Genomic DNA, 21,956 nt, shown 5'->3' with positions numbered 1-21,956 from the left:
TATATGGTAATGGGGCTTTGAAACGGTGCTGCTGCGGGAGCCACTGCCAAAGACTCTGATTCACGGCTTCCCTCCAGTGCTTTCTCCCTGCAGTGTGCATGGAGAAGGAGAATGAAATAAATAAGAGTAGAAGGGAAGGGGAGGAAGGGAGCTTAAATTATAAATGAGGGCTAAGTTTCCAGGGCTCCTGTGGGCAGCTCAGCTAAGCAGTGTGGGGGGCAGAGACGGTGGTCCCCCATGCACTCCATTTTTGCGAACACTCCCCGTAGAGCGGGGCTGGTAGAGGTTGGGGTCTGCCCAGGAGCGCACTGTGCCAGCCCACCTACCTCCCCTTTTTCTGTCACCCTCCTGTCCCCATGGGTGAAATCTGGAGGGGGCCCCAGTCCCAAAAGCGATCCCGTTTGGCACAGGCTGTAATTAGCTTTACCTGACAGGCTGCTGACGAGGTCTGGTGATGGTCTGATTTTGCCATCCCATGGAGATGCCTCCACAGGGATGTGCCCTCTCCCTGGTCCAGGGGACTGGGCTGCCCCGTGGCAGCAGGCAGGGATGGGACCCCCACTCATGGGTGCTGGTGTGGAGGCATTGGGTGGTGTCACAGACATACAACCCTGCTGGGTTGGCATGAGTGGGGGAGCAGTGGGGTCCCCATATATCAGTGTGTGGAAGAAAAGGGTGCTGGGTCTGCCTGTCCTCCACCCCCTTTTGATTTTGGGGCTGCAAGAAAATTGGTGACCCCCACCAATTTAAGGAAAAGCCCACATGTGGGGCATGAATCACCACCAGTTTATCCCCAGGGCTGAGAAATGGAGGAGCTCAGCTCCATCATGCAGCCAAAGGTGCAACCCCCCCCATCCCTGAAGCAACAGGGCTGAGGTGCATCCTACCAGAGGGGTCCTGTCCTGCCCAGGCCTGCAACCTGGGTCCAGGATAGCCTGGGGGAAGCCCAAACCCTGCAGCCTGGGCTCAAACACAAAGCTTTTGACATTCCCAGCAGCTTCCACAAGATGGACCTCAGAGCGAGAGGAGGTGCCAGGCAGGGGGACCCGTCCCATCCTGTCCCATCCCACCCCGTCTGCTCCCGCCACGCCATCCAGAGGAGGCTCAGAGCCCGGCCAGGCGAGCCCCAGCATGGCACGGCCTCCGGGGCTCTGCCTGCTGGCCCTGCTGGGGCTGGGGCTGGGGGCAGGGGCCTCGCCTGCCTGCTGGGACCCCCGTGGCCAGCCCCGCCGCTGCATGCCCGTCTTTGAAAATGCCGCCTTCGGCCGGGTCGCCCAGGTCACCAACACATGCGGTTCTCCGCCTGAGGACTACTGCCTGCAGATGGGCACCCGCCACGCCAGCACCCTGTGCCACCGCTGCGATGCCACCGACCCCCAGCGCCACCACAACGCCTCCTTCCTCACCGACTTCCACAGCCAGGAGGAGAGCACCTGGTGGCAGAGCCAGTCCATGGCCTTCGGCATCCAGCACCCCAACTCCGTCAACATCACTCTCCACCTGGGTAAGTGCCAGAGGGAGCCCCCATGGTGCCGGCGAGGGAAACCTGCGGTGGGTGTGTCGAGACCTGGGTGCATGGCTGGGGGGATGGATGCTCCTGCGCCCTGCAGCTCCTGCTGCTGCTTTTGGGTTAAAGACAGGACCCTCCCCAGGGCTTTTAGGGGGTGCAAGGAGGGAGCTGCCCGCTGTGAAGCGCCGCAGGTAGATCACTGAAAAGACCTGGGGAGGGTCTGCCCTGTCCATCAGCCAAGCCCCAGCCCCTTGTGGGTAAGGGTGCCGGTGGCTGCGCCCGCCTGTGCCACCTCCCAGATGCCATGCCCGGGGTGTCTACTCTCCCACTGCCCCAGCGATGTTTTTTACCGGTTATGCAAGTTTGCAGAGCAGGAGGCAGGCGGGGGGAGGCACAGACCCCCCGCGAGAGCTTTCCCACAGGGGTGAGCACCATGGGTGCCAAGCCCACACCATTCCGCCCCTGTGCATTGCTGAGGATGCCCATTACATCTCAGGAGGGCAGAGCTCTGCACGCACCATGTAACCCTGGCAGGCTTCCCCAGCTGGGATCTGACCCTTTACGTTTTAAATATTGTGCAAGCTGCCCGCCTGGAGAGTACTTAAACCCATGGGGTGTGCCTGGCATTTTAAAAAGGGTTTTTAACATTTTCCTGCCATCTGAACTATCCTGGCTATTGACCAGCACTTGAAAATCTTCATTCTCTGCCGTCTCCTGCCATCTGCACGCTCAAGGGGGGTAGCGGAGGGGCTGCGGTTGGAGCCGGTAACGGGACAGCGGAACGCCAGTGTGGCACAGAGCCGTGCTGGTGGGACTCAGTGGCTGGAGTCGGGGTGATGGTGGAGGGTCTGTGCATGCCCCAGTGGGGAGCTGCCCGGCTGCACGGAGGTCACCGCTTTCCCAGCCCCCTGCGAGCGGGTGGACATCTGGTCCTCATCCCCGGGCTGGGGCTGGGCTCCCCGCTGGGCATGAGAAGTGATGCCGGAGGAGCCTGCCAGCCCCGTTCCCTGCTCCTGCTCCTGCCAGCCCCACGGGAGGGGATCTGCTGGCCCCTTGCCCATCTAACGCAGGCTGTCATATCACCCCAAATTCCTTCATGTTTGACCTGGAGTGCAGACAACCTGAATGCAACCTGCATGGCTGAACAAGCTGGTTCTGCTGATGGCCAGTCTCCGCTGCACTGCAGGTGACTTGCAACCTGCATTTTCTTCTGCCTCTGGCATGGGAAGTTGGTGGCTACCAGTCCTGACTGGGCACATGGATGTGTGTGGGCTTCCAGCATGCTGATGTGTGCAGTGGTACCTTGTCCCAGCCCGAGCTCCCTGAGCCTCGGGGCTTGTTTCCCAGTCTCTGCCTTTCTCCTGGCTCTTCCCTAGCTCCTCTGCAGACCCTGCTGGACCCTGTGCCTAGGCTTCCAGTGGAGTCTTGTCCAGTCCCTGTGACCACCACACTTGTGTCTGTCTCCCGTTAACCCATTCAAGGCCACAACATTTCACCAAGCTCATCTTCATCTCTGGTCCTCTGTCCCTTCCTGAGCCAGAGCATCCCTCTGCAAATATACCCTTGTTCCTGCATGGCTTGTAAAGCTTGCCATGCTAGAAAGTGCCATTTTGGTGCCTGGCACATTGCTGTTTGACCTTTCCCATAGCCACCAGGCCCTGTTCTTGTCCCAGCTGCAGACCTTTTTATTGTTATCTTAATGCTTTCACTTGGGTTATGGAAGAAAAGCCCAACCAGTCCCTGCAGCCCCCGGGACAAGTCCTCACTCGTGAGCTCCACCAAGTAATTGGGTTTTTTTAACCCGTGTAGCACATCCTTGCCAGTCTGCTTGTCTTGCTCAGTCCAGTCAGACGTCTTGTAGGTTCTCCAGCGTGGTTACCTGGGGACCTTATTAAATAAGTTATTGAATGAGCTGGACAAGGCCTGTGTTTACCTGCATGCTGTTGATTGGCATTAATTAAATTATCCTCCTTTAAATCTCTCTTCTCTGTGAGGTTTCAGCCCTGCTGTTACAGTGCATCGGACTCAGAGCAGATCGATAATCCCAAGCACCCATGGCCGTTGCATTTATCCTGTCAGACGTCAGGGAGGAACCCAAAATACCTGCAGGCTTGCAAAGGCAGCAGGCACCGGGGCTCCTCCGGTAGCTCTCTGAATGCCAGCGGCTCCTGTCAGAGTGTCTAGATCAGGCAGTATCTGCATCTGTGACTCTGACTCTGATTTTCCTGTGGGATGCAAGCCTGCAGCAGGCTCCCGGAGCTGAGGTGTGGGAGGGGCCGGAGGTGGCTGGGGACGTGTAGGTGACGTGGCTGTCCCTCATGCTCCTTTCTCCTCTCCAAACTCCCCTGCCTGAAACCCCTGGCATGGTACGAGCTGCAGTCTGGGCTCTGTGGGAGATGGGTGAACACTTTGTTCGGAGGGTAGCACAGCTGGGAGAGCACCCCAGGGGTCCTGGTGCCATCACCCTCAGCCTCCCGCACACCTGCCCAGTGTCCCCATCCCACAGCACACCCAGCTTTGGGACACATCACATCTTCCCGAGCAGGAAAGCAGGGACAACCAGCCTGAGTTTTCTGGATTATTTTTTTTCTAAGCAAAATTTGGCTGATGAAAAGGCCTGCCTGGGAAAAGCACGCACTCCCTCAGGATGATTCCCCATAGCAGCAAGTTTCCTCCACCCCAGCTGGAGGCACCACTTGGGTTCCCCAAGCCCAGCCACCCCCTCCCCTCACGCAGGGCTGCTTGGGGCAGGGGCTGTTTATTGACACAACGCTGAGCTCCCTTCCTCTCCCAGAGGAAACTGCTCCGGGAGGTGATGGCCCTGACCTTGCTGTTTTGGTAGACATCCCCCCCGGGACCATGCTGTCTGGGAACCAGCGCCTGCCGGGTGTCGCCCCACCACAGGGTGCAGGGCAGAGGCACCTCTGCTATCGCCAGCCCAGAGGGAGGTGAGTGTGGGGGGCGGCACAGTGGAGCATGGTGGGACAGCCTGGTTGCAGCCCCTTCTTGGCCCTTGTCACCTCCAAGTGGGCTGTGAGCGGGTCTGTCCCCCCTCCCCAGGCCCCGGGCGCTCATCCGGGCGCTCCCCACATCCCTGATGGGAGGCAGCTGCTTTTCCCAGCGCCGGTAGCTGGGCTGCCTTGGCTCCCCCACAGCAAAGTTGCAGCACATATGCGACAGTATTCATATGGGCCCAATTAAAGGCTTGTTTTCCTAGTCCCAGAATAACCCCTTTAACATTCCCAACTCATTATTTTTTCAAATAAAGCCAAAACCTTGTAGCTAATTGTTTTGTGCTGTCAGGAGTGGTGCTGTTATGGAGCAATCCAGTCTTTGAGCTGGTCCTTCATCTCTGGCAGTTAAGCAGTTCTGATGTTCACTTTGGTGTTTTCTTTTTCCCCTTTTTGCTAATTCTTTCAAGCACTTTCAGAGGAGCACTGGCCACCCCAGGGACTGGTGGCCTCTCTTTGTCTTCTTCCCAGCAAAGATGGCAGTGATGCCAGGTCTCGGCACGTGGCTCCCTGAGAAGAGACCAGCCTTGATCCTTTCCATCTCCCCATCGCCGTGGCACTGCTGCCCTGGGGATGCTGCTCAGTGCCATGGGCCTGACTCTTCCCCCCGGCTGCTGGTTAGAGCCTGGCTTTGCAGCAGCTCCTTGCCCCTGCAACCTGCCTGGTGCAATGGGTCGGCAGCTGCACTGGGGCGAGAGCCCGTTTGGGGCTGATGGGGTTTGGGCTGCAGCAACATGGAGCTGGTTAAGGGCAGCTGGATGGTGATTTCTGTTTTGCACGAAAACACCCTTTAGCTGTGGTGGGGAGAGGAGGACAGTGCCCACGGGGGGACCAAGGGGATGATACAGCCGTGCAGGACGGAGCACCAGGATAACTGCAGCCCTGGTGCAGGCTGTAGTGCCCACTGGGTGGCTGGGAGAGGGTGACAGCATGGCGGGTCTGTCCCCAGGCAAAGCCTACGAGATCACCTACGTGCGGCTGAAGTTTCACACCAGTCGCCCCGAGAGCTTTGCCATCTACAAGCGCAGCCACGCCGAGGGGCCCTGGGTGCCCTTCCAGTACTACAGTGCGTCCTGCGAGAAGACCTACGGGAAGCAGCAGCGGCACTACCTGCGGCCAGGAGAGGATGAGCAAGTGGCCTTCTGCACCGACGAGTTCAGTGACATCTCCCCGCTGAGTGGGGGCAACGTAGCCTTCTCCACCCTCGAGGGACGGCCCAGTGCCTACAATTTCGATGGGAGCCCCGCGCTGCAGGTGCCGTCAGGGCAGGAGGGGTGTGGATGCACGGCCCCTAGGACCAGGGGCACTCAAGCAGCCACCTGGGATAAAAGCGCCTGTCATGCCCTGCACCCCCATAGGAAAAGGCGCAGGATGCATCCTGCTCAGGGTAGGGAGCTGGTGGCCCAGACCCCTCGCTAAGGTGCCTTCCCTGTGTCCCCTGCAGGAATGGGTGACCGTCACTGACCTGCTCATCTCCTTGAACCGGCTCAACACGTTCGGGGATGACATCTTCAAGGACCCCAAGGTGCTGCAGTCGTACTACTACGCCATCTCTGACTTCTCTGTCGGTGGCAGGTGAGGGGCAGCTGGGCCACGGTGAGGGCAGGAGAGGGGAGAGCTTCCCAGGGTCATGGCAGTGGGGCAGCTGCTCCCCACCTTGGTCGTGTTTGAAATGTGGTTTTGGGGCAAAATGCTTAGATGTGGCTTCCTCCATCTGTAAACCAGAGCTGGCAGTGCAGAGATGAGTGGTGAAACCTGGAAGCCTTTGAGTTGTGCACAAAGGACGTCTTCTTCCCCCAAGCCTTCTCCATTTGCTACCAGCTGTATTTGTTCTCCCTCCTCCCAGTCCCATGGCTTTCAATGGCAGCAGGGCTCATGTTGCTCTTCCCATGACCCTGCTTTGTCCCTGGGCACAGCAAAAAAGGGTGCCAGGGTGCCAGCAGAGAGATGTCCCCAAGCCACAGAGGCTTGTGGAGGAGCTTGGAGTTGGCATGGCCGAGGCTCAAGGAGCCAGAGCAGCTGCTGGCAGGATGGGGGACCTGATATGGGACAGAGACCTCAGTGGCACCCACTTGGTGCTGCCCGTGGGCTGTGCTGCATGTGCCCTTCCCAGGAGTGGGAAATCTCTCCATCCCAGTGAGAGATGCTTCTCCCTGGGCCAGGGCTGCTCCCAGCTGGCCAGCACCCCCATCGCTGTCGTCTCACCCCCCCGGGCCCCAGCAGCTGGAGCTCGTTAGCATCTCGCACAGGCCACCCTCAGTGTGTGACCTCCCAGCTGGTCAGGCCGGGAATGCCTCAGGGACATGGCGGGTGTCCTCGACACCAGCACAGCCTAGGCTGCTTTCTGCCCCCTTCCTTGCCCCATGGCCACACCAGGCGAGCCGGCCCAGCGGCAGGGCTGCACACTGCATAGCCTGGGCACCGTCCCACTGCCAGCTGCTGCCCACGCCGGTGCTCAGAGCAGCTCGCTCACGCGCTGGGGTCTTGCTGCAGGTGCAAATGCAATGGCCACGCCAGCGAGTGCGCGGCGGACGAGGCCGGGCAGCTGGTCTGCGTGTGCCAGCACAACACGACCGGCGCCGACTGCGAGCGCTGCCAGCCCTTCTACCAGGACCGGCCCTGGGCTCGCGGCACCGCCGAGGCCGCCAACGAGTGTCTCCGTGAGTATTGCCCAGGCTGGCTGCGTGGTCACGGTGTGTGGCTGGCCCTGATGGGCTGTGCTGGTGCTGCACCAGCTCATCCAGCAGCTCCTGCCCTTCCTGCATGGGTAGAAAGTGCCTGCTTTGTTTTGCAAGGCTGCTCTGGGCAGGGAGGGAGGATTTACATCCTGGGGCCCCACCTCACAGCATCACCCCAAGGATCCCCCAACATTTCCCTACCCCACCAGTGCAGCTGTCTGCTCCGTACATGGTGCTGCACCCACCTCCACTCCCAATGGCAGAGACATTGCTGAAAGCTCGCGCTGCCAAGCCAAGCAGCTCCTCTTTCTCATGCAGCCCCCCAGGAGGTTGCTTTAACCCATGGGTGAGCCCTGTGTCCCCCAGGTGCCACTGAGCTGCAGCCCACCACCCTTCCTGCCCTTCCCCAGCTTGCAACTGCAGCGGCCGCTCCGACGAGTGCTTCTACGACTGGGAGCTGTACCGCCGCAGCGGGCACGGGGGCCACTGCCGTAACTGCCGCGACAACACGGCCGGGCCCCACTGTGAGCGCTGCCGGCGGAACCACTACCGCTGGGAGCAGCAGGCAGCCTGCCAGCCCTGCCACTGCCACCCCGCAGGTGCGTGGGGCTACGCTGAGCTAGGCTCGGGGGCAAAACCCCTGCCCTAGCTGGGGCTCAGCTGGGAGGAATGGTGTCATGGTTTTAGCTGGGGTTGGTCAGTCCTCCCTTGCCCGGGGTCTCCCCATCTCTCTTCCTGGCTGGGGTTGAGCCTCAGGGCTGGCCGGGGTCCCCGCAGGCTCCCTGCAGCCCCAGTGCGACAGCTCGGGGACCTGCCTCTGCAAAGCCAACGTGACGGGCTGGAAGTGCGAGCGCTGTAAGGACGGCTACCACAGCCTCAGCGAAGGCGGCTGCAGGTGAGGAGGAGCCCAGCCCCAGGCAGGAGCAGCAGGATAGGACTGGGGCTCACCTCACACCTTTACCTTGCCCCATCCAGACCCTGTGCCTGCAACCCCGCGGGCAGCGTGGGCACCTGCGACCCCAACACGGGGCATTGCACCTGCAAGGAGAGCGTGGAGGGGCACTTGTGCAACAGGTAAGCACCACAGGAAGGGGATGAGACCACAGCTCCTTTCCAGGCTGGGATCAGTGCCAGGGCTTGGTAGTCAGCGCAGGGCAGGCATCTTTGCTCCCACGGGTCAGTTGCTACTTCCCCAGCCCCTACACATGACCCCTGGCAGGGCTTTGCCATGGGAATCCTGTGGGGTTGCTCCCTGCAGAGGCCCTGGCTGGCTGGTGAGGCTGTGGGGCTGCATCCCTCTGGACCTCTGGGACTCACTCAGAGCTGACACCAGTGTCCCCCTGGGATGCTGCTGTGGTCCCCCACGGCTCTGCCTGCCCCATGCCAGGTGCTCCTCTTTCCTCCCCATGTGCAGGTGCCGGCCAGGCTGGTTTAACCTGCAGCCCCACAACCCTGCTGGCTGCACCAGCTGCTTCTGCTACGGCCACTCCACTGCCTGCACGGCGGCAGATGGCTACGAGGTGACCCATGTCCGCTCCGACTTCAGCCAAGGTACCAACCCCGGGTGAAATGGAGGGCACAGCTGTGCCACCTCCAGCCAAAAACTCAGGCAGTTTGGAAAAGCTGTGACTGAGCATCCTACTCTGGGGCTGAGCACCCTGCTCTGGGGCTGAGCATCCCCCTTCAGGGCTGACTGGTGGTGATGGCTGAGGGTGATTTCTCTGACTTGCCCCTATTTTCCTGTTAAACCTCTAATTTTACCCCCAGCTCTGTGGGGATGGGCTCTCCCTGGCTTTCCATGGCATCCCTCCATGCTGACCTCCTCGCGGGGCTGTGCACGGCTTAGGGAGGTCTGCAGGGCCAGGCACGGCCGTCCCACCACACCAGGGACTGCAGGAGCACTAAAAATGAGCTAAGAAAGACAAAAACTAAAAAGATGGAGCCTGGTGGGAACTTTCCCCCTTATTCCTTCCTCTCCCCATCCTTGGGTGGGACGGGGCAGCGCAGAGGGGCACTGGGGGAGTGGGATGGGGGGGTGCTCTTGCCCCACTGCAGCCAGGGCTGTGTGTGGCAGGGCTGGATGCGTGCGGGATGTTCGGGGAAACCCTGCCATCTGCCGCACAGCCCAGTGCGTGCAGCCGCAGCTGCAGGCCCACCACGGCCCCCACTGCAGCCCCCGCTTGCTGGGACCCCCGCCTGCACCCCGGCAGGGTACGGGCACCATCGCGGGCAGCCCAGCTCTCTGCCTTGCCTTTACCCCGACAGGGTGCACACACCAGCGAGCAGATGGAGGCGAACACGCCAGGCGCGGGTTTATCCTGATTGCCTGTAAACCACGCTGCCAATTGCTGTACTGCTGTAATATCTTCCATGGCCTTGAAACAGAGCCAGACTTTAAACCGTGTCTTTTTTTCCACCCTTCATGCAGCCAGTTTGGGGCTGCTCCTTTAGCGACAGACTTGGCAGAGCCCTGGGCTGGGTTGCAAGAGGCTCAGCGTGGCCAGGCAGTGCGGGGCAGGGTGCAGCCACCCACTCTCCTACAGCCCCCCTCCCCAAAGCACTCCCCAGTCTGCAGCTCAGCTGGATCAACTGCAATTTTCCTGTGCTGGGTGAAAGGGTCCAAATTCGGGGTGATTTGATAATTGAGTGCAGCCCACTTGATAGCTGAAGAGAGATTTCCAAGTATTTATTCTATGGGTGCCCAGGGCTGAAAGAAAAAGCTAACCCTGGGGAGTGGGGGGGGGGAAGTTTAACTGATTTCCAAAGGAAACCAACTTAATGCAATTACGCCCCGTCTCTCCCTGGGCTTCCTGTGCTCTCCCACAATAACATTGGAACCGCAGCACAGGCAGGGGGGCAAAAGTTTAAAGATAATAATTTCCTCCAAATCTAAGAAAATAAACAGACAGGGGGGCAGCTAGGGTCGCTCTCTGGCATGCAACAGCACAGAGCCTGAGCGGAGCAGGGTGTTACAAAGTGCTGGTCCCTTGCAAGACCCTGGAGAGTCTCAGGAGGAAGGACAGCGTCCCCAAAAGCAGCACCCTGCTGGTGCTGGGCTGGTGGGGACGCGCTGCTCCCTTCACCCGTGCACCACCACTGTGTGCCGTCACGCAGGGCTGGAGGGCTGGGCCGCTGCAGCTCCGGGCACCACGGACCTGCCTCTGCTTTGGGCTGACGGGGAGATTGTCACCAAGTGGGACGGAGAGGAGCTGGTGGATTTTCTTGCACCAGGTATCATGCATGCCGGGTCCCTGGCGTCCTGCTCTGTCATGGGGGCCCCCGGTGCTCTCGTGGGACATCCCACTGCTATGCCAGTGCATGAGGCGCTGGGCTCCATCCCAGAGCTGAGTGTGTTTCAGTAACACAAGGCAGTGGGGGGAATTGGTGTGGTGGACCGGGACCCTGGGAGGGCAGGTTGGAGCTGGCCCTGTTTTAGGAGGGTGACCACAGCTCCTGGTGATGCTGGTGGGAACAGGACCATGCTGGGATCCCCAGCACAGCTGATGCATCCATGTCCTACAGACTTTCCTTCTCTTTCTTCTTGCAGAGAAGTTTCTTCAGAACCAGCGTCTCAGTTATGGGCAGCTCCTGTCCCTGCTGCTGGGAGTGGAGGGGAATGGGACTGGGATGGAGGCTGGGGTGCCCCTGCTCCGGGTCCAGCTGGTGCTGGTGGGTGAGGGGATGGAGATCACCATGCCCAGCAGTGAGAGCCAGCCCCAGCGTGGAAAGCAGGCTGTCACTTTCAGGTACCTGTTGTGGTGCTTTGGGAAACTCTGGCTGGGTTTGCGACACAGCGCGTCTCATCTTGCCTGGGCTGCCCTGTGCTGCGGGGTTCAGCCCCGCTCCCTGTCCCCACTGGGGATTTAACTGTGCCCCCATCGCTGCACTCTGGTCAGGGAGCTGAGCTGTCCTGCAGCGCATGGCTCAGGCTGGCCCTGTTCTTCCTACCACGGTCTTTCTCCAACAGGCTGCATGAGGCAGATGGTGCTGAGCCTTCGCTGTCGGCCTTCAGCTTCCAGCGCCTGCTCTCCAACCTGACCGCCCTCCGCCTCCGCGTGAGCCGCGGCCCCGTGCAAGGTGGGTGGGTCTGTGCGATGTCCCCATGGGGACCAAGCTGGGATGGGGATGGGGACATCGAAGCAGCATCAGGCTCTCAGGGATGAGAGGCATTGCAGGGGGGTTGTTGGGGCAGGGGCTGGCTCCTCTCTGTGAACAACCCAGGCTCTCCAGGGGGTATTTTGGGGTCTCCTATGCCTGTCTGGAGCATTCTGGTAGGATGGAGAGAGCAGGGCTGGGGAACATGCCATCCCCTTCTCATGCTGCTCTCCCCTCTCGCAGGCAGGCTGTCCCTGAGCGAGGTCCAGCTCACGTCCGCTCGCCCCGGGCCAGGGACGCGGGCGGGCTGGGTGGAAGAGTGTACGTGTCCCCTGGGCTACGCCGGGCAGTTCTGCCAGTCCTGTGCACCCGGCTTCAAGCGGGAGATCCTCTTCGGTGGCCCCTTCGTCAGCTGCGTGCCCTGTGCCTGCAACCAGCACGGGGACTGCCACCCCCTCACAGGTGTGCACCCGCCGGCCCCTCCACTCACGGCATCGCCATGTCCACGGGCGACAAAGTCACATCTTTGTTTCTGAGTGATGCTGGAAACCATCCATGAGGTTGCGGTACCCAAAATTTGCAAGCTGATTTGCTTGGCTGGGTAGAGGGACTGGATTCATAACTGCAAAGACAGAGATAATTAGTGAACTGCAGTAACAGTGGTAATTTTTAATAAGAGGGGCATCTTTCGTGGTACTTTATGATTTTAAAGGAGGAGAAAGGAAAGCTGCTGGTCCTTAGTGGGGCAGAGGAGGCAGGTGTCAGGGCAGGAGAGAGGCAGAGGGTTTTGCCAGGACAGGTCTTGCAGGCAGCATCGCAGCCTAAGGAGCAGAGCAGGACTGGGCACAGCCCTGGCACCTGCAAACTGGGGGTGAATCTGAGCAGAGAAACAAGTAAAAGAGGAGGAAAATACAGTGATGCCAGGCTTGCGGGAAGGGACCAGAGGAGCCAGCCTTTGTGCTGCCAGCCTAAACCCTGCTGTGCCTCCAGATCCAGCTCAGAGGTGCGTGACTGCAGCAGGGACTGTGGCTTGAAGGGAGGAAAAAGCACAAGCAAAGTCTTCAGGGCAGCGTGGCTGTGTCTTGGGTGTTTTGTGGGGTGTCCGCTCTCCCCTCTCCTGCCAGGCAAAATGTCTGGATGGCTTTGGTTGAGAAAGGGGGGGAAGGATTGCAAACCGCTGCCCTGGAGCTTGAGGTTGCTGAGTGAATCCAGCACCAGCCTTGCTGCTGGCAGCCCCAGGGAAAGGCAGATCAGAGCCATGAGGGGCTTGTGAGATGCTGCCTTGCTCCCCATCCACCCACACAGAAAGCGGCAGCCTCGATCGGTGTTAAAAAGAGCTTGGAAATAAGATGATGTATTTGGTATTTGTATCACTGGCTGGCTCCCCTTGGTGAGGAGAGACAATAGTGTGTGGCCAGGATGGAAAGGGCTGGAGGAGGCGTTGTGCTCAGCAAGTGCCCCAGCCCTGCCAGCGGAAACGCGGCAGCAGCTCTGCAAACTTGCTCCTTGTCTCACAGAGCCGGGGCTGGCACCGCCAACTGCACAATCCCCAGGGATGGGGCCAGGCTTTTGATGTCCCGGCCCCGGCGCTGCCAGCCCAAGCCAGCCTGCATGCTTCCTTTCGTTTATTTTTCTACTCCTTCCTGCCACCCACTTTTCCTTTCTTTTCCATCATCCGGCTCCGCCTGGATGTGGGGAAAATGGAAAAATGCCCATTCCTTTCTGCGCAATCCACCTGGTATGACCTGACCCCACAAATCAGGGGGAAAAATCCTTCCCCTGGCTCCTTCTCTCTCTCCAGTCAAGCAGAACATCTGCTTGGAGGTGGGGGTGTTCCTTGAGCATCCTTCCTCCTCATCCTCCCAGCTGATTTCAGAAGGCCATGACTCACCGGCTCGGCTTGCGAGGAGACACTCGCTCCCTGCTGGGTGCCAGCCGACTGCTTGTGTTTTCCATGACAGGCTGGAAACAACGCGCCTTGTCGCTGAAAAATGTGTTGTCGATTATCGCAGGCGCCGACAGACTCCGTACATGTTGACAGTGCTGCCTGTATGCACCAACACTGCCCCGTTCCTGCGCCGCGGGGGAGCGCAGGGCTGCCGCTGGGGCCCCAGCGTCCTCTCCAAAACCTTCTCCCTTGAGCAAGAGTAGAGCAGGGAGGGAAAATGTTCCAAGTCCTGGCTGGGGATGTGCAATCCCAGCATGATCCCTTGGCTGAACCTGTGCATCCCTCTCAGTACCCACTGTGTGCCATGCTCAGCGCTTGGCTCTTCACCCTTCCTGCAGTCCCTGCTGTTATTCCAGACTGGGTTTTTGCAGACCCCCAGCTCCGTTTTCCTCCTCACAGGGCACTGCCGGTGCTTGCACAATACAGAAGGTCCCTCCTGCGAGCGTTGCAGCCCTGGGTTTTACGGCAACCCCTTTGTAGGGCGCTTCGATGACTGCAAGCTGTGCCCCTGTCCCGGCCACTCACCCTGCACCGAGGTGCCTGGCAGTGGAGAGGTGGTCTGCACCCACTGCCCCCCTGGACAGAGAGGTGAGGCTGGGGGTGGGTGGGCGAGGGAGCCACAGGCAGCGCTGGCACAGCCAGACCCTCCTCACCTCTTTGCCTTCCCCAGGAAAACACTGTGAGCTCTGCGATGATGGGTTTTTTGGGGACCCCCTGGGGCAGAGGGGCCCCGTGCGCCCCTGCATCCCCTGCCAGTGTCACGGGAACGTGGACCTCAACGCTGTGGGGAACTGTGACCCCGTGTCTGGCCGGTGCCTGCGCTGCCTGTACAACACGATGGGCGAGCACTGTGAGAGGTGTCAGCCGGGCTTCTATGGGGATGCGCTGGCTCCCGACCCCACCGGGAAGTGTGCACGTACGTATGGCCCTGGGGGCTGGACCTGCTGCCCCAGGTCTCACTGCAGCCAAAATCCTCCCAGCAGTGGAGGCAGAGGGTGGAAGGGGGATGCTCAGTAGATTTAAGGGCTGATGGATCGTCCACGTTGGCCCCAAATGCTCGGGAATGGCCTTTGCTCCCTCTCTGATGCTGTCCTTCCCTGGAGATACCCCGGTCTGCAGGGGCTCAGACTCTTGGAGCCCTGTTTGATGGGGGGGATGTGACCCTCAACATTGTGAGGCGTTCAGCCCTCGCACCCCATTCCTGCTGCCCCATCCGCCAGCCCCATGCTGGGATGTAAGCAGTATTTTATCTCCCATAGCTTGTGATTGCAACCCCAACGGCTCAGCCCCGAGGCTGGAGGGCTGTGATCCACGCACGGGCCAGTGCCACTGCCTCCCACATGTGACGGGCAGAGCCTGTGAACTCTGCCAGCCTGGCTACTATGGCCTGCAGCCTGCTGTGGGGTGCAAGAGGTATGTGGGGCACGGCGTGGGGCTGCGAGGGAACAGCAGTGGCTCTGCGTCCCCAGCTCTGATCTCTGCTGTTTGCATCCATTGCTCGCTCATCACCCTCCACCCCTTGGTGCCAGCTGTGAGTGCCACTCGACAGGGTCACGGGAGAGCGGGTGCCACGCGCTGACGGGGCAGTGCTCCTGCCAGCCGGGTGTCACAGGGAAGCAATGCGACCGATGCCGCCATGGCTTCTTCGGCTTCTCGGCCAGGGGCTGCCGAGGTAACGGCGATGGGGACCGCACCTCGGACCCTAAACCAGGGCTGGCAGCCATGGCGTGACGCCGTTCTGCTACTCTTGCAGCCTGCAACTGCTCCCCGCTGGGCTCCGTCACCCCACAGTGCCACGAGAACAGCACCTGCATCTGCCACCCCGGCTTCGTGGGCTACAAGTGCGACCAGTGCCAGGCCAACTTCTTCCCTGACCCACTGAGCTCCCGCTGCCAGCAGTGTCCTGCCTGCTACGGGCTGGTGAAGGACGAGGTACAGCCCATGCCCTTCCGAGGCGGGGGCAGCGCTGCGGCCCCTGCCCTGCCTCACTGACCCCCTGCGTCCCCCCCGCATCTTGCCTGCAGGCTGACCGGCTGAAGGCCAGGCTGCAGGAGATGGAGGAATGGCTGCAAAAACCAGTCTGCTATGCCCGCCTGGACCAGTCCCTCATGCTGGGAGACACACCCCGGGGAGATGGGCTGCCCAGCCCTCACCTCCTGCAAGGTACTGGGACACCCCTTCCCTCCACCATGGGGTAGCCCCATATCACCCCTCTGGGGACCCTCTGCTCCCACAGGGTGCTGTGACATGCTGGGTGGGTGCAAGGAGGTCCCAGGTCATCGCTGGGCTCAGCATGTGTGATGGGGTGATTGAGAGGGGGAGGACAGCTGGGAGGCCATACCTTTTTCTGTAGAAGAGAGCACCACAGGGATGCTTGCACCCATAGGTTTTGGAGCAGCTGATGGGCATTACTGGGGGCTGAGCATCAGCAGACAGGGTACCCCTTGGGTGCTGCATCCCTGGGGCCCTCCTGAGCACGTGGGAGGGACTGTCTTCCGCTTTTATTAGCAGGCAGATGAGGGGGTGCTCGGCCATGGGGCAGCCCCACAGGCAACTGGGGAGCCCCAAGCACCTCCGTGGGCAACGAGCAGCTGCTTGTGCTGCCCACAGGTGCCTGGGCTGCCCTCTCAGCGCAGGTGGGGCAGCTGGCAGGGGTGCTGGGCACTGCACGGGGCCGTCTCAGCAACGCCAGCCAGGCCACCGGCTGTTCCGGCCATGGACCCCCCAAGACCTGCATCCTGTTGTCAGAGATCGGGGCCATGCTACAGTCGGCACAGCGGGAGATCCTGCACGCTGCGGACACCCTGGCTACCATGGTGTGGGCTCCTGCCAGTCCCGGGCTCCCAGAGGGGATGGTGGCCATCCTGGGGGGCAGTGGGATGTGCAGCACTGGTGGGGTGGGATGTGACCAGCACCGTGGGTGAGTGGGAGAGCCCAGGGTCCACATGGGTATAGCCCTCCTTGCAGCCAAGTCAAGAGGAGCTATTTCTATTGCTCACTCCTGTTTGCAAACTTCCTCTGGCCCATTGTGAGGTTCTCATTGGTGCTGGGCTGGTGGGGTCTGGGGGTCCCTGCTCCCCGATGCGGTCTCATTGCTGCTGTTTGCGTCCCAAGGAGATGCCCCAGGAAATCCCTCAGCAGCCCACAAACTGGAGCCGCCAGGCACTGGAGGCGCAGGAGCTGGCCAAGAGGTACACCTGCAGGTCCCGCACCTGTATCAGCCAGGACAGCCGCTCTGCTGGGACCCACATTCCCTTCCTGGCTTTCTGCCTGTGTCTGGCAGCGATGGATGGAGACGTGGGGCCCTGAGCCTGGTCTTCATAGTCCCCATTGCAGATGGTCTGCGTGAGCCTGACCCTGTCTGACCCTGGCATGCACAAGCAGAGGAGGCTGCCTGCCTGGCTGGGGGTGTGGGATGGCCACTCCTTTCCCAGGAGGCCAATCCCAATATCATCTCGCTGGGTGCCCTTGTCCCTGCAGCCACAAGGATGCCGCAGTTCAGGTGGAGGCGGTGGTTGGGAGAGCACTGCACGCCTCCAACACCAGCTTGGAGCTCCTGCGGAGCCTGTTGGAGGGGAACGCAACACAGGAGGTGCAGCGTGAGCTGGAGGCCAGGTGAGGGGCTGGCAGCAAGGCAGGCCTGGTAGGGCACTGCAGCCTCTTGCCTCTGTTACAGGACTCAGTCATAGTGGTTTGGCACCTGCTCAACAGGGACATGACCGAGTCCTGTCAAACTCATTGCACCATAGCGTTGCAAAGCAGAGAGCCAGGGTGCTCCGTGCTGGGGGTGTTTCATGCCCTTTCGCCCAGTGTTTTTCCTTACATCTCTGCCCGGGGCCAGGTCCCAAGCCATCATCTCCAGCCTTTGAGGGGCTGGAGGCCCCCGGGTGACAGCAGTGTCCTGTCCACGTAGGTATGAGGAAATCCAGCGGGCACGGGAGGAGCTGGACACTGGTGTGGCGGAGGTGGCAGTGGAGGCCAGGAGGGCTTTCGCAGCCGTGCAGCAAGTGAACGCAGACATGGCCAAGCAAATTCTGCAGGTGGCTGCACTGGGGCAGGTGAGCGACATCCAAGCTGAGGCTCCTGCTTCCACCCCTACCCCTAGCTTTACCCATTGAGCAGTGCTGCCTCCCGGGCTGGGAGATGCTGTCATGGAGCTTTTGGCATCCCTGACCCCACGGCAGGCACTGCCGGCGCAGGCTGGAGCCCTGGCACAGGACCTGGCAGCGCTGGAGCGGGCAGTGGAAGCACAGGAGCCATCAGCTTGGCAGGCCGTCGAGGCGTCCCGCGCTCTGGCAGCCAGATTGCGCCAGGAGCTGCAGAGGACTCGCAGCTTCAAGCAGGTAATTGCTGCTGGCTTGCGTGGGGCAGCCCTGCAAAATAAATGACAGGCACTCCCTGTTCCAGCCAGAGCTGTGGGCATGCTGGGTGCGTCCCTCTCCTGCCTCCCACCCAGGGCACAGAGGGGTGGGTTAGTCCCAGCCCCTCTGCTCCAGCGACTGGAGGAACCATGCCTGCAGCCAGAGGACTGGGAGGAGGTGCTTTGGGAAACATCTTCCCTCAGGCTCCTGGATCTCCCAAGGAGCTCACCCACCAAGTTGGTGCAGGCTGGGCCCTACATTTCCCAGCCGGGTGCAGCTGTTTGTCCCTCCCTAGCCTCACTCCTGCTCTCCTCTCCCCAGCTGCGGGGCCGGGCTGGCTCTGCCCACGGCACGGCCACCTCAGCTGTCTCACGCGGAAAAGCCGTGCTCTCTGATGCGGAGTCCCTCCTGGCAAGCTTGGAAGGTAAAAGGCACGGGCCAGAGCATCTCCAGCCACAGCTCGGCTCTCACCACTCTGGCTCTGGATGCCAAGAGGAGAAAGAGCCTGTTCGGTGACAGCCGGGTTGTCCCTGCAGGCATGAGGAAGGTGCTGGGGCATCGGAAGGGCCAGGCTACCCTGAGCAGGAGGATGACACTTGTGCGGGACAGGGCGGTGGTAGAGGCCCAGAGGAAGATTAAACAGGCAGAGAAGATGCTGGGAAACTCATTGTCCATCTCCACCACAGCCCGGAGGATAGCTGGGGAGGCTGAGCAAGTCTCTGGGGAGACTGCCAAGGTCTGAGCGGAGGGATGTGGGGTGTGGGGAGCCTGTGCTGAGCTGCGGGGCACAGCTAGGGTGGCAGCCACCACAGGCAGAGCCCAGCCTGTTGCAGGCAGGGCCACAGAGCTCCCAAATACAGCTTCTGCTGCCCCTCCAGCACAGCCTACCCTTCTCTGCAAACAGACTGGAGGGGTACACCCAACCAGGACCCCATCCTGGGAGCCATGGTCCCCCTGCATGTCCCCAGGTGACTGTCCCCATCTCCATCCCTTTGCAGAGGGCACAGGCTGTGCTGGGGGAGAGCAAGCAGGCCCGCAAGCACACCAGCCGGCTTGCCACGCGTGCCAATGAGACCCAGCGGGAGCTCTCCTGGCAGGAGCGTGTGGCTGAGAAGCTCAGGGGGGACCTGAAGGAAGCACACCAGGTGAGCTGGGTCCCCTCAGGCAGCTCGCGTCCTCCAGAACCCAGAATGGGCTTTGCCCACAGCCCAGAGCACAGGGAGCAACCAAGGTTTTGGGCTCTGCTGTATAGGGGATCCCTTGGGGTTGTTCCTGGGATCGCCTCCTCTCTCCTGTCCAGCCGTGGGTCAATGATGTCCCTGATCTGGGCGTCTGTCTGTCTTGGAAGGTGGGGATGGAGGTGAGTGAGATGGCAAAAAGTCTCCAGGAAGCCCGGGGCTCACTCATGTCAGACATCGAGACCCTGAACGACCTGCTGAGCAGCCTAGGTGAGACCCGGGCAGGAGCGGGGTGCAGGCTCCTGGGGAAGGGCCAGGCTGTCGGGGCCTGGGGCTCTCCTGCTTGCTGGTGCTGGGTCTCCTGCTCGCTGGCCATCCAGGCTGAGCTGGGTGCCCTTTGGCTGAGATTGCTCTTGGCAAAGCTTCTTGAGGGCTCATGCCTCAAGGAAAGCCCTTGTGCAGAATGAATTGGGACTTGCTGAATGTGCGCGCTCATGCTTGGTGTGGGGACGCTGATCTCCCTTGGCATCTCCAGGAGGAGCAGGGCTGGGTCAAGGGCTCAGTCCCTTTGGAGCTGAGGGAGGCACTGGGCTGGGTTCATTCCATGTTGCTGGTTGGTTTTGCTCCAGCTCTTCCTGCTTTGATCATCTGGGTACATTTCTGAGCACTTCAGGACTCCTGCGTCCAAGAAGTTTTGCAAAGGGGTGGAAATCGTCACCCACCTGCAAGAGAGAGACGTGCCCAGGCCCCCGCTGGAGTCACAGTCCTATTTGTTTACCTGTGATCACTGGGAAGCTGCAATGCCTCCATGCCCCGCTGCACCCACTCGCTCCAGTTTGCCTGGAGCCTCCAGTTTGCCTCTCCTGCCTGGCTCTCTGCCTCTGATCCATGTCCTCTCCCCTTGCCCAGGAAACCTGGAACAGCCTGCGCAGGTGGAGAGGCTGCTGAGCACCGGGCGGCTGCAGCTGGAGCAGCTGTGGCTGCGCCTGGCCACGCCGGACGCCCTGGGCGGACAGCTCAGCCTGCTGCAGCAGGAGGCGGTGCGGCAGCAGGAGAAGATCCAGGCTTTTGAGAGCGACTTGGCCGAGATCCGGGCCGACAAGAAGAACCTGGAGGACATTTTGCGGAGCCTCCCCGAGGGCTGCTCGAAGTGGCAGTGACAGGTCCCTGGCCACTGCCCCATCACCTTCATGTCCCTCCACACAGGGACCGGCAGAGAGAAGGACACCCTGTGTTCACCAGCACCAATCCCTCCCGCTGCCCTTCACACTGCCCTCCACGCAATATCACACCCCAGGTCCTTATCTGCACCAGTTCAGGCTCAGCATCCCAAGCTCTCTGCAGCATGACTTCAGCCACCAGCTCTGTCCTTGGGGCAGGGGGACAACCAGCTACCAGGGAGCACGGACATTCCTGTGCAGGAGGTGGAGCCATCACAGGGTTGGTTTCGCACCATGGAGTTAATGAAGAACTGTCACCACCGAGAAAGGACAACTTATCAAGTATGTAAAGTACCAAGGCTGTAACACCCGGCAGTCCCCCCTGCCCAGGAGATGAGAGAGGCTGTTGCACACATGCTGGAAGCTGGTCCTGCTGCACAGCACCCTGCAGTGCGATGCTTACATGCTGTGGTCACAGAGGTGCAGAGATGAATCACGATGAAGCCAAGCAGAGAGCTGCTCACCAGAGGGCACACGACTTGCCTGCTTCCCAGGGGAAGGGAGCTTGCAAGAGGGAGGGCTAAACTGAGGCCAAGCAGAAGCAAAGCTGGACCTGTAATCAGCTCCCAGCAGGCAGGTGGGGCATCCTTTGCCTGCTGCAGGGCAAGAGTGGCTCTGCTCCTGCTGTTCCCTTGCTCCAGGGTAGCGCAAGGCTGCCGCTGCCCACAGCTCTGGTCTTCATGTCCTGACCCAGCTCTGCTTGACTCACTGGATGTCACCAGGTCTGGCTATAACCAGCCCAATTGCCTGCAGTCCTGGGGGCTGGGGGGATAGCAACGCACCGGGCAGGGAGGTGGGCACGCTGACACTTGCAGCTGCCTCACCCACAGCCCCCCATCAGCACCCCCACACCCTCCCCACTGGAGAGGAGCTGGCGGGAGGCACCAGGCTGTGCAGCCGGCATGGGCTGGACAGGGAGCAGCTGGACACGGCCACCTCCCACCAGTGTCACTCCCACTGGGTGGCAGAGGTCGGCAGCTGTATTGCCTTTAAAGGAAAGGCATGTGCATTCACCCAGTGCTCCCGTATGGCTGGGGCCACGCAGGCAGCAGAGCCAGGTCCTTGTTCGGCCCACCCTGTGCTGGTTGTGCGGTGACTCCAGGAAGCAGTTGAAGTCACTCCCGTAACACCATAAATGAGCCCCCAGGCAGGAGGCCACATCACTTTTTAACCTGTTTTACCTGTGTTCTCTGCTCACAGTGCTGGAAATCAGGTTTGCTGGAGTCTTTTTTAATGCTATATGTAAAAATGCCGCCATAGACGTTGGATCCTCCCAGCATCATCTTTGGCGGATCCAGTGGTCTGGAAGGGACACAGGATTTTCATACCATGAACAAACCCATCTCCCTCCTAATTCTGCACAAAAGCTGCCGGAGGAGTGGGGTGCCAGAGCTGCAGCACTGCAGGAGTGTAATGGCAGGAGCTCCCCTCTTCACTGCCCAAGGACAGCGCTGCAAAAGCAACACCATGCAGCAGGGAGAGCACAACTTTGGCTTGGCTGAGAGGCAGGGAGCCATAGCACTTACCATGTCCCTGGGAAGACAATTATACATCTCAAATCGACACACAAATTTGCTGCTGTTGCAGAAATGTCAAGCCTCTGCCTTGTGCCTGCTGCTGAAGATACGGTTCATCCTCCGTCCTGCTCTCCCTGGAACTCTGTTTTCGTAGCTGGTGACACCTGCCTAGAGCTGTACCCATTAAAAAATCTTAATATAATATGTAGCTGCCCATCTGCCCGAGTGCACGGCAGCAGGAGGGGCACATGCTGCACCCACGCTTCCCGCTTTGCCCAAGAGCAGGGGTAGCTGCACCCTGGGGTTGAAACGCGGCTGGTTCTGGAGTGGTGCGCGGCAACTGTCTGACAATTCCTATGAAAACCGACTTCAGTACAGGTCTTTAAAAAAAAGGTGTCTAGCTGAGATAGTAGGGGGAGTGCAGGGGGCTGAGTGCAA

General features: G+C 60.6%; 1 protein-coding gene across 3 annotated transcripts; it reads left to right on the top strand.

The window, feature by feature from the left end:
- The first annotated feature begins 1,079 nt into the window (after nt 1–1,079).
- On the top strand, nt 1,080–21,720 carry LAMC3 (laminin subunit gamma 3). 3 transcript variants are annotated; one of them, XM_064468511.1, is made up of 28 exons: nt 1,080–1,504; nt 5,471–5,775; nt 5,966–6,096; nt 7,015–7,181; nt 7,610–7,798; nt 7,977–8,094; nt 8,175–8,273; nt 8,614–8,750; nt 10,314–10,430; nt 10,747–10,945; nt 11,167–11,276; nt 11,538–11,756; nt 13,642–13,830; nt 13,913–14,158; nt 14,502–14,655; nt 14,772–14,914; nt 14,996–15,174; nt 15,267–15,405; nt 15,853–16,058; nt 16,357–16,433; nt 16,723–16,857; nt 17,156–17,300; nt 17,442–17,585; nt 17,925–18,027; nt 18,140–18,339; nt 18,602–18,748; nt 18,904–19,051; nt 19,691–21,720. In XM_064468511.1, the coding sequence occupies exons 1-28, from the start codon at nt 1,132–1,134 to the stop codon at nt 19,939–19,941; spliced, it is 4,770 nt and encodes a 1,589-aa protein (XP_064324581.1). In that variant the 5' UTR covers nt 1,080–1,131; the 3' UTR covers nt 19,942–21,720. The 3 variants fall into 3 exon arrangements, with proteins under 3 accessions (XP_064324581.1, XP_064324582.1, XP_064324580.1); XM_064468512.1 differs by having other exon boundaries at nt 17,427–17,585; nt 18,952–19,051; XM_064468510.1 differs by having other exon boundaries at nt 17,427–17,585.
- The last annotated feature ends 236 nt before the right edge of the window (nt 21,721–21,956 follow it).

The sequence above is a fragment of the Phalacrocorax carbo genome, chromosome 18, assembly GCF_963921805.1.
Source record: "Phalacrocorax carbo chromosome 18, bPhaCar2.1, whole genome shotgun sequence".
Lineage (NCBI taxonomy): Eukaryota > Metazoa > Chordata > Aves > Suliformes > Phalacrocoracidae > Phalacrocorax > Phalacrocorax carbo.
The sequence above is the reverse complement of the archived record's forward strand: the minus strand, read 5'-3'. Positions and strand labels throughout refer to the sequence as shown.